At 41.9% G+C, this 18878-nt stretch overlaps 1 protein-coding gene across 1 annotated transcript in view; it reads right to left on the bottom strand.

The window, feature by feature from the left end:
* The window catches only part of TSNARE1 (t-SNARE domain containing 1), a 275941-nt gene that overhangs the window by 231348 nt on the left and 25715 nt on the right, over window positions 1–18878 (bottom strand). Inside the window, exon 5 of the mRNA XM_040070046.2 lies at window positions 5899–6066. Within this exon, the coding sequence (XP_039925980.1) occupies window positions 5899–6066 (168 nt within the window). The remainder of the gene's footprint in view (window positions 1–5898; window positions 6067–18878) is intronic.

Below are 18878 nucleotides of genomic sequence, written 5' to 3'. Positions count from 1 at the left end.
AAGCTGTGTAAGGGGAGGTTTAGGTTGGATTTCAATAAAAGTTTCTTCCCCCAGAGGGTGGTTGGGCACTGAACAGCTCCGCAGGGCAGTGGTCACAGCACCAAACCCGACAGAGCTCAAGAAGCATTTGGGAAAAGCCCTCAGGGACACAGTGGGATTCTTGGGGTGTCCTGTGCAGGGCCAGGAGCCAGACCGTGTGATCCTTGTGGGTCCCTTCCAGCTCAGGGTACTCTGTGATCCCCACAGAACCCCTGAATCTAAAATTAATGAAACTTTTCAGACCTGCCTGGCACAAGAGTAGACAGTGGCAGTTTGAAAGCAGCATGCTAAAGACACGTGGATTGACTGTGAGTGGTTTTGACATGAAGGGAAGTCCCTTAGAGCAAGGCAGGAGTGTTGGAGGCCACAGAGGCACAGAGAGGGAGGCACAGTCAAATCAACATTCAATAGAAATGGCCACTGAAGGATTCCACTGGGATTAGATGCTCTTTGTTCTCCAGACTTGTTAAGGCTTCTCCACATTTTCAAAGATGCTATTTTCACATCCACTTCATTTTGCCCGCAGGCTTGCACAGTTTCCCACAAAATTCACCCTTAATTCACTTTGCTCTTCCTCTTCCCTAAATGTCAGTGAGGGCTAGAGGAAGTTTTTGTGATCAACCCATAAATCAATAGGGCTGAAGCTCTACAAAGACATGGGAAATGCCTGTTCTCAGACACTGAAACTGCACTTCATTGCATGCACATCATTAAACCCCTTTACCCTCTGAACAGTGTGGCTGCACCAAAACTGCCACTAGAAAACATTAGCTCTCAAACTGTGTCAGTAATGGGCTAATGTGGGTCAAAATTGTGTCAGGATATGCTTAACAACTAAAAAGTGTAATGAGCAGGTTCCTCTGTCTTTGGTGAGTTTAATTTACTAGTGCAGAAATTAACTAGAAATTTTCCATCAGGACTTTTGAGCTCTGAATTGCATCCACGGGGCTTTTTACACATTTCTTCTGTTCATCCCTGGTACAACACCAAAATCCTATGTACAGTCAGCTGCTGCAGGACCAAAGAACTAACAAATGGGAAATAATTGAGAAGAGAGCACTGAAGTGTCTGAAAAGCCAGGGAGACCAACTTGTGAAGAGAAGGATAACTGCTAGCATTTGAAGAGTTTAAAAGCCAAAGAGGAAGAAGAATTATTTGCAGGACCCAGCAGAGTTTCACTAGGTGTAAAAAGCTGAGAATGAGAAAGGGATCTTTAGCAAGAACAGAGGGAAGCATTTCATCAACACTGAAGCCTGCTGGACCGTGAAATAGTCTCCTGAAATAAATGGTAGCAGTCCCGCAGCTTGGGTCATTTTAAATTAGACTGGGCAGGATACTGGAGCTGGTTCTTTAGGGAACAACTCAATACCAGTCCCAGGGATAGCCATGTCAATCTGCAGGCAGCTCTGAAGCTCAGGATAATTAGGGTCCCCAACGCCGTCAGGAGGAGAGCTTGACACTCACACGGTGCCAGACCATTCACAGATGGTGCTTGTCATGATCTTGTGTTATTTATACATTACTCGAGTCAAAAAGCCTCTGTGAAGAGACAGGCAGAGCCCTCATAAGTCAAAGCCCTTGACTATTGAAGCTGATGAAAGGTATAAAAAAAGCTTGCATTAAACCCTATAAACGGCAACCATTTGGAGAGATTTCACCAAAGACACCCCTCAGCAAGAAATGATACGTAGTAATGAGGGAACAAGGAGCATGTTTGAACTAGCAAACACATTCTGCCAGACTCTGTGGGGCTTTCTTTTGTTTTATTTTTATTGTGCTTCATTTTCTGTCTGCCTACAGAGGCTTGAGTGACAGGCGGGGAGGCTGGCATCTATCACTTCTCTTCAAAACAGATAGGGAACAAACATCAACATTTCTCAACAACGACCTCTCCTAAAAATAAAAGCATTTTCCTCACACCTGTTGCCACAACCTGTCGCTCTCTCTCCTTCTTTTTTGCCAACAGATGCATCAACTAAAATGCAGTTCCTGGAGTGGGTTTTGCTTTCTTCAGGATAACATGGAACCACAGAGTTGTTTGGGTTGGAAGGGAACTTAAAGATCATCGTGTTCCAACCCCTGTGCCATGGGAAGGGACAACTCCCACTTTCCAAGGTAGGAGAATGCCCACTCTGTGGAAGAAGAGCATGGGGATGGGAAGCTGCTGTGAGATAGGAAAAGTGTTGGTGACCACCTTGGGGGAGTTTTTTCCTCCTTTTCCTTTCTCATCACCACTGGGGAAGCTGCCTGCATGGGGAGGATCACAGGAGACTTTCCAAATCAATACAGCATTTAGAATATTTTTTTTTTTAAATCGGTCTTTCCGGTCACCAGCTGAAATTCTGTGAAGTTCCCATTCAGTGCTTATCTATTTCTTCTCAAACTTTTATCGCCTCCCATTTTTCAGATGACCACAGGTGCAAATGAAAGGCACAGGATGTTAAAAAATATATATTATATATATATTTGCTATGACAGAGCTTGTGCCAGCACTGAGCACTGACAATGCACATTACAGTTCAGCTCATGTATTTCTGATGGCACATTTTACAGTGCTATATATAAAGTTGTTATGGTATCTATTATTCACTGCCAATACAGTTCAATTTAAAATAGGTTTTATATAACAGTTCAAAGCAATATTTTAAGAAATAACACTTGTGTCAAGGCTGCTGTGTCCTACCAGATTTTGACATTTCGAAGCAATAAAGATCTTTATCCAAAATGTAAGGTTTTGGCGAGACATCTCCCTTGCAGACGTCTCTGGTTTTAATCTGCAAGCAATAGCGAAAGGAACATATTTAAATAAAATGAACAGCCAGGTGAACTTTTGACTTGGCTGTTATCTGTCTAGGTGGAAACTGTGAACTGCAAAGTGCCTCGAGGGATGCTCCTGACAGAGAACAATGTCCCATTAACCCCAGCCTCTGAAGAGATTTTGGAAAACACACAAGTGGGAAAAAGTCATTGGAACATTAAGAAAATGTCTATTATAGGCACAATTTTATATCTGTTTTTCAGGACACAAGACAAGAGAATTAATTTCCTTATTTCTTCAGCAATGAAGAAGGTTTTTCTTGCAAAGGGTAAATTCAGTGTCTTTCAAAAAAAACCTCTCATGACTGATACCAGCCCCATGAGCTTCTCTAAAGTTGTGCGTAATCAGAAGCTGCAGTGTTCTCTCAATTTCTCCTGTGCTGCTCAAAATCTGCATGTTTCTGGTGCTGGATATGCAGTAACATGGAAATCCCAGTGAGACCAATCTACCTGCACAAATAAGGTTCTGCACAGCTCTGTTCTTTATTCTGATCCCCAAAGAACAAAGGACAACAAAAGCTATACATCAAATTGGCAATAAATTTATTTTATTAGTTATGTCTGACAGTTAGGAATAAGGTGTCATTTTAACCTTCTTGGCTACTCACTGGTTATGAAAATTGGAACTGGAAAAAAGTTGTTGTGGTGACTGTGAGCTCAAGGAATCCACAATTTCTACTGAAAACAGGGAGGTTTTAATGTGAAAGATGAGTCCTTTCACAGGAAATGTGCTCATGTGGGTCAACAAACAGAAAAGCAAAACACAATGAAAATTATTTAAAAGCACCATCTGCTTATTCAAATACAGCTGGGGAGAGGAACAATGCTGTCCAAAAAACCTCATTTTCATTATATTTCTTTCAAAAGAGATGTTAAACAAAGTACCATCAGTCCTAAATGTTTTCCCCCTGAGGAGAAATGTTTAGGCTACATTTGAAATAATGTTTGTGGAACACAGCCCTTGTTAGAGGATAAACAGGGATCTTTTGAGAGCAAAGCAAAACGGATAGAGGAGATGGGGAAAAAGCAGGTAAAAAGAAAGCTCGCACAGTCTCAGGAAGCAAAAGACCAAACAACATTAACTGCTTAAGCTGACTAAATCATTAATTATACAAACTAAGCTTTTCAGAGGTAAATTCATATTAGGCAGAAACGTATCCAGGATCAAATCAATAGATAGAAACCCTGCACAACACATGAAGGTAGATTTATTTTTATCTTAAAGTTATTTAGGATTGTGATTGGGTTCACTCCACCCCCCTCAACTACCCCACCATGGCCACACGCTCCTGTGCAACTTGGTGCAGAGACATCAGATTGTGACGCACAAATGGGATTTAACTAGCAAAAGAAATAAAGATCTCTCCAAGGAGGCCCAACTGCATGTCTTGACTTTCTAAAGCTGGTGTGCTTGAGGCTGCCTTAGGGGTTTTCATTCCCCACTGCCTAATGGACAACTACTAAATATGTGGTGGGGTTGGTTTTTTTTGTTTTGTTTTGGGTTTTTTTTTGTTTGTTTGCTTTTGTTGTTGGTGTTGTTGTTGTTGTTTTTGTTTTTTTCCTGGGGAGGACAGGGGCAATGTAAAGACAAACAAAGAAAGGCTCGGACTATATTTCAAACAAAAGGGATCACAAATCACAGAATCACAGGATGGCTGACGCACCACAGTGGGGTCATCTGGCCCAACATCCCTGCCTAAGCAGGGTCATCCCAGACAACATGGCACAAGGTTCTACTCAGACTGTTCTTACATATCTCCAGTGAGCTGGTGGTGCTGTTCACAAGATCGTTTCGGAAATACATTTGCTACCATCCCTCCTGAACATCAAAGTGCAGGAACAGCCCAAAACATGCACTCTCTTTGCAACCAAGTTCCCTACAGTTTGTCCTGCTGGATGCACTAAGATCCCTCAAAGTGCAAAATGACAATTCACAGCCAAAGATACTCAGGGTAAGAATATTGTTTGACAATTTCACCCCTAGTAATGGACACAAGTCCACAAAGCTCATTCATCTACGCTCAGTGAACCACAACAGAAATTAGACAAACACTGACCTCGACCTGCTTCTCTAAAACTCTCAACATTTCTGACTTGGAGAGCTGAGTCATCTGTGGCCATCACTGCAAACAGAGGTCCCAACCTCAAAGCGCCAGCCCCCAGCAGGAACTTTTGTCCCCTTTTTGCACTGTTAACTCAATCATAATTCCTGCTGTACTTCAACCCAAAATCTATCCTGATAAAATTAGCCCAATCCAATTAAAAGACAAAGTATAGCCCTTAATTAAATGTTCTGATTATTCTGAAGCCTTCTTTTTTTGGTTCATCTTGAGTTTAGGTCTGTAAAAGAATACAAATTAGGAAGGTTTAACATCTTCGTGTTTTACCCATTTATCGCTTAAATTCAACTAACAAGAGTTTCCCAAAAGCATAAAAAGGAAAGTATAAAAAGAAAATTGTGGGATGTTTAACTTATTCAGGCCTCTTTTTGTTCCTTTTATTGCATATTTTTACAGTGTTTTTGGGAAAAAAAAAGGGGAATAAAAATAGTAGGTCCTCTTTTAACTACATCAAGAATGTCCAAAAACTTTGATACAGCAAAATATTGAATAATTTGAAAAGGTTAACAAGTTATTTCCTTTTGTCTCCCTATTATTCTCTCTAATGGTAAAGCTGAGTGTTTTTTGCCTGTGACACATTTCAGGTTTGCGTGCACTGAAGGAATTGTTTCGCTGCAGAACCCAGCACAATTAAAGCACCTCACCACAGACTCTGCTGTGGAAGGCTCACTGGGAAGAACCCAACCATCAGCACATGAACATTAATTAACTCTTGTCATTTTAATTACAAATCACATGGATTTCCAACTTTTCCTTCTATCACTGATTCCCAAGTTTGGAAATTCTTGGTAATCTCCCCTGTTCTTACCGGCGCTGTATTGGCAGCAATGAAAATCAGAATTTCCTTCATGTTGAACAAGGCACAACGCCAAGGATTCTGTACTCCCAACTCACAAAACCATGGTGGGAGGAGGTTACTGACCTCAATTTGCTGAATGGCCTCTTCCCTCTGGCGGATGGCTTCCAAATCCTCCTCCGTGATTTCCGAGAGCAAGGCTTGGTCTTGGCCCTGGTTCTGCCACACGCCATCGCCTCCGTTAAAGATCTTCTCATCATCAGGCAGGTCAGAGAAGGGGGTCTTAGGGCTCTGCTGAGATGGAAGAAGGGAAAGAAAGCAAAGGAATGTAAAGGTTTTCCAGTTTTACACAGCTTTAGTGTGGGGAAAGAAAATATTAGTATAAGACATGGCATAAACAGTGGTGAAAAGGTGAAGAGGCAAAAAGTAAATTACAAGAGAGGAAACATTTCAAGTCTCAAATGAAATGTTAGGACCTGAAGTCAGATCTCCTGAGCTACTTTTAGGCCCCAGTAACCAACTTGGATTTTCCCCAGTTCTGACAGAACAAAATGTTGATGTGCAGCTGAAAAGTAATGCATTTACCCAGTTTCATTTCCCTGAAAATTCTTCCTGAATTAGACACTTTCTAAGGAACAGAGAAATCCTACTCATTTGCCATGCAGATTTTATGATCTAACTTGCAACACTCAAAATACAAAGGTTCCAGTCTTCTTAATTTATGAGATAAACAGCACAGCTTAAAAAAGGGGAAATCACTGCAGTGATGTGAACACAGAGTGATCATCTTGAGCAACTCCCAGGTTCGTGGTGTTCACTCTGTGGAGTTGACCTGTTTTTTCTGACACACCTGATCACAATTATAGAATCACAGAATGGCTGGGGCTGAAAGGACCTCAAAGATCATCTCAATCGACCCCCCTGCCATGGGCAGGGACACCTTCCACTATCCCAGGTTGCTCCAAGCCCCATCCAACCTGGTCTGGAACACTTCCAGGGATGGAGAAGCCACAGCTTCTCTGGGCACCCCATTCCAGTGCCTCACCACCTTCTGAGGAAAGAAACTCTTCCTAATATCTAATCTAAATATCTCCTCTTTCAGTTTAAAATCATCCACTCGTGGCTTATCTGCCGGTTTAATAAGCTTCTCTCCCTCTTTTTTAAAAGCCCCTAACTTGTTTTATAAGCCCCAAGATACCATTTTCTTTTACTTTGGGTGCTGCACTTATATTCAGGTCCAGATCTTAAAACCTTGATCAAGAACGAACCGATTTGATCTACACAAAAAGTAGGCGCAGAGGTTTAACAAGGTCTTCTCCACCCAGCCTTTAGGTTCTGTGCCTGTGTCATGTTCAGTCCTGACTGGACTTGGAGAATGAACTGACTCAAGGTTGGTTTGGAGGCTGAGTTCCAGTTCTAAACTAAGAGGTGCTGTAGAAGGCTCTAACCTTATAACTGCATGAGGATTCCACTTCAAACAAAGTTCATGGTCCTCTAACTTGGTCTTGAGCTGAGCTTTGACTCCTGACCTAAAGTTACAATAAATGAACAGGCCAAGAGCTTCTGATGCTCTGAAGTTGAAAGAAGAAATAGCAGTGTCCACAGCACATCCTTGACCTAAACATCCCCAAAGTCTCTGAAAGCTATAGGAGAAAACAAGTACTTGGGGGATGTTCAGTTCTCTGAATCTGGGTTTATCTGAAGCTCAAACACTTGGAGCTGTGCCTGAAAAAGAAAAGCCTTTGGTGTCTTACTGTGGCTACATCTTCAAAAGTATTAATTCCCCTGAATTTCTACAGTGTGAACAGGAAGGGAGGTCATGGGGCATTTATATGGAAAGGCACAGGACTGGGGAACTGCAAGGACTGGGAGGACATGAGTATGGAAATGTTTATTTAACTCTCTAACTCTTCTTTAACTCTTTAAAAAGTATGCAATTCCTCTATTAAGAAACAAAATAATTTTTGCATTTGCCTATACTTAGACTTTGTCTTATGAAATTAATTTGTTATTATTATCACCATACCTTGTTGGAGACAAGGAAAATAACACAATGTGGTGAAGGAAGGGGGGTGATGGAAGAAGTAGAAGGAAATAGGAAAATCAGCAGCAAACAGTCAAGTATCTTTCAAAATATGAACAGAAGATGAAAATATTTTACATGAATGTTTTGCTTTGTTTCACCTTCTGCTTTACAGGGATCTTCTGAGAAAGGGTGTGTTACAGGAAAAAAACTCATTTAAAATTAGATTAAAGATTAATTTACACTTTATAAGACATATTTTAATAGGATTAAGAGACTCTGGGGGTGTTTTATTCACTAATTATTATGTGCCTTGGACACTAACTTCCCTGGTAGAGTGTTTCAGTCCCAAAAGAGTGTATTAATGGACTCTGGAAAAAAACCTTGGGGTATCCTAATGCTTCATTTAGTGACAGAGGCGTCCTCTCATCTTCACCAGTGGGCTCAGATGAGCAGAGGCAAACTGAACATGGCCAAGTGGATTGGAAGATCCCAAGAATCTTCCTTATGGAGACACAGAAAAGGTGTCCTGATGAAATTTGTGCACTCTGGTCACAGCAAGGATGCTGCACCAAGGACCTCAATGCCTATGAATGGACACTCAAAGCCATGCTGGTCCTGTGTTGGAAAGACAACAAATTTACAAGTGTTCAAATATTTCCTGTTCTGATGTGGGAGCACAGGGATAACAGGAGAGGCAGCAACCAGCTCTTCAGATTGGGTTAATCCATGGAATAACACAGCTGTGCCATAAATATGTTTTATCTTGGCCTGTGTCAATTTTGTCATCCTCACTTGCTGGGCTTGGTATCTGTAAATAACACGTCCCCTCCCGCGAATTACTCACAAAAGACACTGCAAGAGCTGCTGCTCAGTCATCTTTTAGAAGAAAACCATCTATCCATATGTTTAAATAGGTAGAGGTCTAGACACAGATCGTTTTCTCTAAGCAAAGTAGTGGCCTAAGCTAATTCCAGAGCTGCTGAAGGCAATTACATGCGTTTGCATCCTTAACATCTTCCAAAAAAATCCAGCCACGGCTGCTGAATGAGTGAATCAGTAAAACAACAGGATGCAGAGGGGTTGATATTTCCTTCCAGACATAAAAATGGCTCCATAATAATGTTAAATGCAGTCACCACAACCTGCTACCAGGGTCTGTATGCTGCACTAACAAAAAAAAAGGGATTTTTGTGCTGTCCATGGTATTGAGCCCCTCATTTCTGTGATAAAGTGAAAAAATCTTAAATCTGAAACTGCGAAGAAATCTAATCACTTCTAATGCTTCTGATTGAAAGCTGCATATAGCCAGGCTTATCAGTGCTCTTCATTCCCTTCTGAGTTATGTTCATTGCCATGTCTGACAAAACATTTTATTTATAGCAAGAAAAGATCAGATGGAGGGCACTCGCTGAGCCTCCACAGATGAAGTTCCCTTTGACACTGCACTGGAAGGGGCCATAACTCCCTGTACAGGCATTTCCACAATAAATTTGATTTAGTGCCAAATTTTATGCCCTGTGAATCTCTGTATAATTTTCTGTCAGATTTCCTTTCATAAATCGTTAATTGGATGTGTTTGAAGTTGTTCTTTTGTTGAAATTTGCCTCTGGCAGATTTTTGTCAAGATCTATACAAAGTATAAAGATACTTTCTCAAGTATCTATAAATTGCCAATAGGGGGGGAAAATAGCAGAGAAAAAGTTGAGTATATCTGATATGCTCAGTAGTTTTTTTAAAACTAAATCCCTAGGACTGAGGGTCATACCATGCTGTTGTTCATCATATCTGAAAAATTATGCCCAGGAAAAACATTTTTCTTTTTGGATAAAATCTTTTCACCAGGATAAAATCATTGCTGCTTACAGCTACATTTTTTTATCAGATTTATTCTTCCAGTGGGGAGATGCTATATGCAGCTGCTGATAGAGGGAAAAAAAAAAAGTTTTATCTGGATGGTGACAGCTTCTGTCAGTGCCTGTACTTTATCAACAGTAAAATCTTTGCCTCAGAAGCTGCATGTCTGAGATCCCTCCAAAAATAACCCCCTCCCAACCTTGGTCCTGCCTCACTCCCCATTCATCTATCAGAACATGCAGAATATCACAAAATTGACAACTCTTTGTCACTCAGAATCACCAAGCAAGGGATTGAAATGACCTCTCTTCTGGCTCCCATATGGTCTTTATTCCACAGAGAAGCAGAAGTCTGATGGGAACTCCAGCTAACATCACACAGCCAGCCCTCACAGTCCATCTTCAGAGGGTTGGGAGTCTCCTGTAGCAGTGAAAGTGTCCTGGCAGCTTCCAGTCCTGCAGCTCTTTTTTACATCACTAACTTCAATGATGACATTCCTGATTGCCAGTTACAAGACTGTTCCCTCACCACAAATTCAGGGCATGAAATATTGACTGGAGATGGATGAGAAATGTCTTTTAGTGCCAGAGAGGTGTTTAGTGATTTCAAAGGAAAAATTCCTCTCCAATCCACCCCAAAACCTGAAGATATAGATGAAAAGTTATACAACAGGGACAAATAGGGATACACACATGCTCCCTCCAGCACAGGTTAGTACAAGACAGATAATAAAGGTGAGAAATAAGATGGGCCTCAGTCTTGCCAAAAATACCAGTAAGAGTTGATGTAAATAACCAAGATTTATTGAAGCTGGATTTACAGACTGTCCACCAGGTCAGTGACACCACAGGGACAGGAGAATGAAGGACTGAGGAACACACTCACAAATTCTACTTTCAACCTCGGCATGAAGAGAGTTGAGAAGGGAACTTGATTAAGCCTGGAATGAGACAACATTAACCCATTCCTACACCACCTCCCTCCACTCCAAACTCCACCAGGAGGGCTTGTGTCCTGGGGAGGAGGGTTTAATTTCTATGTATCAAAGTTTGGGAAGAGGATACAAACACAGTACCTTGGTGTGGATGTGGCAGAGCTGTTGTCAGAGTGCGGAAGGGGATCAAGAGGCTGGAAAGCAGCCGTTGGAAAGGGATCTGGGGGTCCCGGCTGACAGCAAGGTCAATTTGAGCCAGCAGTCCCCCACCTGGCCTGAAAAACTAATTCTGGAGAACAAGAAGGAGCACAAGGTCCTTTTTCTCTGACCACTACTCTGTTTACAAGCACATTTTAAGCATGTGGAGCATTGCTGAGCTGTAAGGCCCTGGAGATGCCTTTGATATGCACAGCACCATTCACAAATTCCTTGTTACCTTCCAGTTTATAGGAGCACAGGTAAAGCCAGTCTCACTTGTCTGAGCTCATTTTGTACTACAGACTGCAGGCAGCTCCAAGGAGATCTTCTGCAACCATGAAAAAAGAACATTTCAGAGCTATTATGTGGCTCAGGGAGTGAACCAAGGAAGGTTGCTCTCTCTTCCCCAATCTCCAGAAGCCTCCTGCACCTCTAGCAGGGATATGGCCAGCTCCAGCAGCAACCACTACACCTCCCACAGCTCCTGCAAACTCTCACATCTCCTTGGGTAACATTTGGCTCTGGCTTTCAAACCAAATGCAAATGCAGAGATGTTTATCTCTTGCTTTATAGTACATATAGACACATAAACAGCCTTTACGAGGATCTCCTATTCTCAGCAGCATCCAGGCTCAGAGATTCACATTTTATTGCATGTAGAATAATGAGGCTAGAGTGTCTGCATTAGAGATCAATAAAACACCATGCACGGAGGGCCACAGTGCAGAGCACTGCTGGAGTTACTCTGCCTGACACATTTTTAATCGCAGGCTGGCACCGCAAAGCTGCCTGGGACAAAAATGACTCAGAGCAGCCAGTTTGGCCTGACTATGCCCAAAATACAGTCAGGTTAAGGTTGACAGATAAATTGGATTAGATGATCACTCTCAAACCATCCTTCCAAAACAACTAACCTTGCAGACTCAATGAGATTTAGAGCTGTACCATGCCAAGCAAAAGCCCAAAGCAATTACAGGTAGAAAGGCCTCAGGCAGGCACAGAACAAGCAGCCTGGGACTTCTAAATCTTTTAGAGGAGAGAAATAGCCATATTACAGTTTTGCATTATCTTTCATACAGAAGATCACAGCAGTGATTGGTAATCTGAGCTCTGTTGTCTTAGGAGAGGAGCATCCCACAACAACTGGGAAAGAAATACATCACAATTAACCATTGCCTGCTCTTCCTTTTCACTCAAAAAAGGCCAAATTTAAAATTACCACAACAAGGGCAACTTTCAAGTGAAATGTGTTGAATCCTTCCTGCAAGCATCACTGAGACGGCCAAATACAGAAATGGATTCAGCATTTTCTTTAACTTATGCAAAGTTGATTACTCTGCACCAATGTAGCATGAGCAAAAACAGGATGGGGAAATTAGCATAAAAGGAAGGGTTGAAGTGCATTTTTATTTAAATTAACTAGAATCCTTCATGCGTTTCTGTCTTCACTCTTGATCAAGGTGTTTACTTTTGAATGAAAGGAATGTGAAAATGAGCAAGAAAACCACCCCTTCCACCAGTTCCCTACTACAGATTCTGCAATAAATTACTAATTTTAGGGAAAAGGTACTAAGAGAAAGTGTTTTGCTAGTTTGCTTTTCAGCATTTTAAAATTTACTCATTAAAGTCTCTGCAGTCATGAGGACTGAGAAAATCTTTTCAGTTTCCTGGAACTGGAAGAGACTTAGTAACAGAGTACCTAGTTCATACCTCCCACTGTTTTTCTCCTCTTTAGCTTGCCTTCAAGACTTTATTACTTCACCAAATTCATTCTAAGCAATCCTGACCTCATCACCCAGGGCTGCTTGAGTTCAGAGTCGATCTTACTGTACCCAGGGTGGGAGAATTAAATGACCTGTCTGTGGTAGATGAAGAAAAAGAAAATAAGCCAGGGGCCCGAGGTTTAGCTTTCTAATAACTGATGTGTTTTTAAGAAGCACAGCACATTTTCTCCCCACAGTGAAGACTAAATTTAGGAGGAATACCCTTCCTATGAGGCTTAGATGGTGGGGCTGACACTCATATTTTGCTCATGGAGATCATCAGCATCTAGGTCAAACTTCAGTTGATAATGAGGGCTATGTTTTGTCATGTACTTTCACCCTATCTGATCGAAAAAGGAAGGAGCAGCTTGTTCTATTCCTATTTCCAGTCCTTCTCCTTCTTTTTTTCCTCTTGATTTGGCAGCTTTATCTACCATGCAAATAGAGGGTCCCACGGCGACATGAGTGAAACAAAATAGCACCAGTGAAGAGAGGCACACATCTCCCCCATCTGTAATCCAACATGCTCTGCTTTTCCAACCCTGACTTCAGCCTGACTGCGCCCATCCTTCCCAAAGCCAACTGCCTGGGCTGCCACCAGCTTCAGGTGGCACCTCCACAAACATAGAGCAAGTGGATAAATGCTCCTTTAAGACAGGAAGGAGAGCATTCCCCACTGTTGTTATGGCATCACAACACATTCCTAAAGCTGTTCCTGCCCTTTCCTGTCCATCTGTGTGTCTTGGGTTCTACGCAAGATGTATTTTATTTCCCAGATGTTGAAACCAGTCGGGAAGATGTTTCTTTCCTTATCTCTTGGCTCCAGGGGGAGAGAGAGCAGGTGTGTTCTGTTAATGGGCCAGCTGTTAAAACCAGATGGGGCAGTGTTCCTTACCTCTTCCACAACCTATCCTCCCTCCGGGGGATATCTGTTGTTAATGGGCCATCCAGGCTCACTGCATGGCTGATACAATTACATCATCCCATTGGGAGATGCTCCACCCAGTAGGAGGAGCCAAGCATTCCCACCTGGATAAAAGCTGAGACTCAGAACACCAGGACAGCCTGTTTGCATTGGGTTGCCAGTGGAAGACCAAACCCATTTCACCACCACTGGACCCTTCTACAGGATTATCTCTACTCCAAAAGAACCACTCCAGAAAGACTTGATTGGACTGCTACCAACACCCTGACCAACAGGGTATCAGGTGTTCTGACTCTGTCAGTGTTTTTCTTTTCTGTTCACTTGCTGGGGGGTTTTTTTTTGTACTATGACATTTTTAATATTCTTAGTAAAGAACTGTTATTCCTATGCCCATATCTTTGCCTGACAGTCCCTTAATTGCAAAATCATAATAATTTGGAGTAAGGGGGTTTATGTTCTCCACTCCAAGGGAAGCTCCAGCTTTCCCTGGCAGACACCTATCTTTCCAAGTTTAGACACTGTGTTATACTCTCAGCATTCTCTGTCTCTGCACATCTCTGTTGGCACCACATTTTGGCTGGCAGTGCTGTCTGAGAGCTGAGCTCTGCACTGTCCCTGGATCCTGATGCAAGGCAGAGACTCCCTGCTTGCAGCTCCCTCGCTGAGCAGCTGAAACCCCCAGCACTTGTGTAAATGGCCCATGCTTGAAAGAGCTTACAGACACATCAAGACTGTCTAGAAAGTATCGTGTTGTCTCTGTCTTCCAACATATGTGCTGCACAGCTGGTGAGCAGGCTCCTGCTAGAAAGGCAAACAGGAGGGAGAATGAGTCACTAGCTCATCCATTAACACCCATCTAGTACCAAAAAAATTAAAATAGTGAGGAGTCTTTTTTACCTGGGTTCACACAGAGTCAAGAACCAAATTCAGCTTGATTTCCTCCAGCAGAGACAACCCCTAGCACGTGCACAGTGCCACTCTGGAGCAGTGGAAAGGCAGAAAGATGCTGGAAATAAAAAGTATGTCTCTTTCTTTCACAAAAAATTATCTGCTTTTTTTTTTTTTTTTTGGACAGCTCAGACAGGGTTTTTTTTTAGAAACATGTTTGACTCCCACTAAGCTCCATTGGCATCAATTTTTTAATCTCTTTTTGTTCCTGGACTTTGGCAGAGTTTCACTGGACTGTTCAGTGTCCAAGCAAATGTTCATAGCCTAATGTTGAGAACCACTTTCTTTTATTGACTCTTTTAAAAACATCTGCCCATTTTACAGCCCCCGCACTGCCAGGGTGTTTCTGTTGCTGCCCAAAAGCCTGTTCCCAAATTGGGACAAAAATCAGAGGAATCTTGTCACCACACATCTGAAAGAGCCTTGGAGGGGTGGGGGTCAGTTGATGGGAATTGGGCTGGGGATACAAGACAAGGTTCCTGCCTCCCTGTGAGAGCGGGGTACCTCTTTGTGGGAGAGAAGGATGAAAGCGGGATCTGAGCTTTGAGCAGCAGGGTGGGACAACACCTCATTATCCCACCACAACTTTTGGCACCATCCACAAAGGAGTGTCATTTTGAATAACCATAGAACCAGAGTTAGGTTTGGGTTGAATGGGAGACCTTAAATGTTATCTCATTCCACCCCTCTGCCATGGGCAGGGACACCTTCCACTATCCCATGTTGCTCCAAGCCCCGTCCAGCCTGGCCTGGAAAACTTCCAGGGATGAGGCAGCCACAGCTTCTCTGGGCAATCTGTGCCAGGGCCTCACAATCCTCACACTATAAATAATTTCTTTCTAATATCCAATCTAAATCTGCCCTATTTCAGTTTGAGGACATTTGCCCATTTCCTGCCACTCCAGGTCCTTGTCCAAGGTCCTTCTTCAGCCCTCTTGGAGTCTCTTTAGGAACTGGAAGGGGCTCTGAGGTGTCATTGGTTCCTCCTTTTCTCCAGGCTGGACATCTCCAGCCCTCCCAGCCCGGCTCCAGAGCAAAGGTGCTCCAGCTTCCTGAACATCTTTGTGGCCTCCTCGGGACTGACTACAAATGATCCATGACCTTCTCATGTTGGGGGGACATAGAATTGATTTCCTGTTATAATCTCCCCATTCTTCCAACCAAACTATTTTTTTCCCCTTTTCCTCTGAACATCAGATGCTACAGCTCAAGGGACACAATCATCCAAGTGGCAATACTGAGATGAAATAAAAACACCTGGAAATTTGAATTTGATTATGGTGTTGTCTTTTTAAGTGTACAATTATGGAAGAGGACTGCACAGCAGAGCCCAGTTGGCCAGGAACTTTTATAATTAAAAGGATCTGTAGCATTTTTTCCTAAAGAGATACATTCAGCGAAACAGGAAGGGTTGATGGTTCTTTCTCCTGGCCAGTGATAATTCCCACCCAACTCAGTCTAATCTCCCAACCTGTAAACAACCTTATAATATAAGTTTAACTGAAGGAAATGAAATGCTTGGCCTGATTTCTGTGTGCTCTGACAGAAAGGACTGACATGGACAAGAGGACATTGTTTTACTGGAAATATTTAACAGCAGTCAACCTTATTCAGAGGATACGAGCTTCAATCTCTTGAAAAATGAAGAGTGACAACTTGAATTTCAAGTCAAATCAAGTCAGAACATTTACTGGTTTAGAGAAAAACACAAGAACAGCAGAAAGAAAATTATATTCTTCCTCAAGAATAGTGATACAGTTATTATGGAGCTAGGCAATGTCTCAGGGAAGAGAAACTAATGCTATTAGGGAAATTTAGACGCAGAGGTGTATTTGGCACCAAAGTGCCTGCAAAGTGAAATAATGAAAATAGGAAGTGTAAACATTGCTAAAGGGAACAAAATCTTGCTTCTGAGTTTGTCCAGGGAGAATGAAGTAGGCAGAATTTGGCAGTTTGCTAATTTACCCTGTATAAGTTCTTTACAGGGCAGTATGAAGTGAATTTAACCTTCCAAACGGTGACAAGAAATAGGAAGTTTCAGGAAAGGGAGCAGTGCAGAGCAGCTTTATTATCCTCAGGTGCTCAGTGCTGTCTCGGTGATATACACTCGCAGAGATGTTAACCTTTCCTCATTCAGTCCCACACCACCTCATTAGCATAGTGCCTTTCGTGAGCATTGGAAATCTACCTAAACTGTTTCCAAAATAAAGCATTCAGCAAAAGGATTAAGATTAAAAAAAATGCTGAAAGGTTTTCGGCTCAGTGCCTCCAGAACGTGACATGTAATAAAATCGTCCAAAATATGCCCATTTTTCCAGTTAATATCAAGACAATGTCTTAACTGTGTCAGAGGCAGGAGAAACCACTGATAAACATTCAGATAATTTCTATCAGAGATTTTTATTGCACTATCATTATTATTTATTTTACTTCTGTTTTAACTGTGCTATTGACTTTGCAAACTGATGGGGTTTTAGCCATCCACACAAGTGTTCTTTATTAGTTTTAGCACTTAACCTACATGTTTCTTTCCTACCATCAGGCTATCCTGGCTTTTATCATTTAACTCTGTGAATAATTCACCTGGTCTTCATTTGTGGTTTCACCTTGAAAGTATTTATAGACTGTAATCATGTCTCTATTGATACTTTCTTCAAGACTATTTAATTTAGCTCCCTCATTTTCTCATCTGATGTTTATAGACTATATACCTCATGTTATTTTGCTTGCCCTGTTCACATTCTTTTTTGTTCTCTCTGTATGTACCAAAGCCCTTCCCAACCCATGAACTCCAAGATTTCATTCCTTATGCCATAAAAGTATATTTCTGTTCGAAACTTCCTCCCAAACACAGGAGAAATTTTCTCATGTGTTAAAGTCCACTCTCAAAAATGCTGCATGGGGCTTTGATTGGTTGACCTGTTGCATCTTGATAATTTTTCTAACTATTTGACCCAGTCCCAAAGGACTCAAATCTGATCATTTTCCACTCCCATAGTAATAAAGAAGTAATTTACTGATTCTGAAAAGCTGGGATGCACTCACTGAATTAAAATCATATTTCACTCCTGGAAAGAGATCTTTGTCTGTAAACACACATTGGAACAGGATTTTCTTTGTGGAAAGGCAACAGTTTTCTGCTGTTCCTCTGAAAGTTTATGTGAGTGAAAATGATATTTTTATTACATAGAGCCATGTTTTCACTGCACAGGAAGCTCCTTACGAACACACATGGGTGCAGACACTGCCACTGAATCTGTGAATTCTGGAGGGACAAAGGGATCACAGCGAACTACCAGAAGGGTGTTTGCACCCTTCCTTCAGCTCCCTGTCTACTCAAAACTGTGAAGTGGGTATCTCCAGCAGGAGATTCAATCCAATAAAGTTCTGCCTTTTTTTTTTTTTTTTTTTTTTTTTTTTTTTTTTTTTTTTTTTTTTTTTTTTTTTTTTTTGCCTTTTATGGCTATAGAGCACAGAGCTTTACCCTGTTAGCAGAGCTGCCACTTTGTTCCACCAGATATCAAGTGTCATTTCAGAGAAGGAGGGATAAATTAGCCAGGTGCTGGTTCAGGACTGGTGGTATTGACATGTAAGTGGGATCCCTCTTAACACCAATTTGAGATGTTTGCACAGTGGATATCTTTGTTTGAATTGATCAGGCAAATTGAACTGCCAGAAATCCACCTCTCCGACTTTACATACCCACAGTGGAGTCACTGACCTCCGAGCTCCTGATTAAGACTCCTACTATAATCAATGGAGACTTGGTCAATAAAGTCAATAGAGATAAGAGCCCTATTCTCCAGATTAAAAAGATTGACAGCTACTTAACACAAGGCTGTGCCATAGACTATAAAGGGAGCCTTGAATGTCAGGCTCAGAAGTAGCTCAGAAGAGATTCACACTACACATGCCCAGATGTGGCCAAGGGAGACTATGGGGGAAAAACCCTAAACAATCCAAAATAAGATTAAAAAAACCCTGACCAAAAACCACACAGATTTTTTTTTTTTTTTTTAAAGGAAAACAATATATCATACTTAGCTCAGCTGAGTACACTAAGATGTGTTTGTTTCTACTACCTGTAGAAAGAGTCTTGTTGCCTTCAGAGATAGAAATCTACACTGTGGAGGAATTAACAGAGATTCCTTCAGCATGCATGGTTGAATTCCCAGTATACTTGTCAGGGACTAGGTGAGCACAGAAAGGCAAGACAGGTCTGGGGTGATGCCTTAGGAGCTGCCTCTTGGATTCCCTCTTCATGGAAAAACCCTGTTTCCCCCCAACTGGCACATGTACGAGCAGAAAATGTGTTTGCAATTGCCTGGCCAGTGTGACAAAAAAGTGACAAAACCACCTCTGGTTTACTGATCTGAAGTTTGTTTATTCATCTGTCTCACCACACAGAAGGCAGAATCATGTGAACAGGTTAACTTCTTTTGACATGTTCCCTCAGCT

This window comes from Hirundo rustica, chromosome 1 (genome assembly GCF_015227805.2).
Source record: "Hirundo rustica isolate bHirRus1 chromosome 1, bHirRus1.pri.v3, whole genome shotgun sequence".
Lineage (NCBI taxonomy): Eukaryota > Metazoa > Chordata > Aves > Passeriformes > Hirundinidae > Hirundo > Hirundo rustica.
Note: the sequence above shows the minus strand (reverse complement) of the source record. Positions and strands in the feature narration are given on the sequence as shown.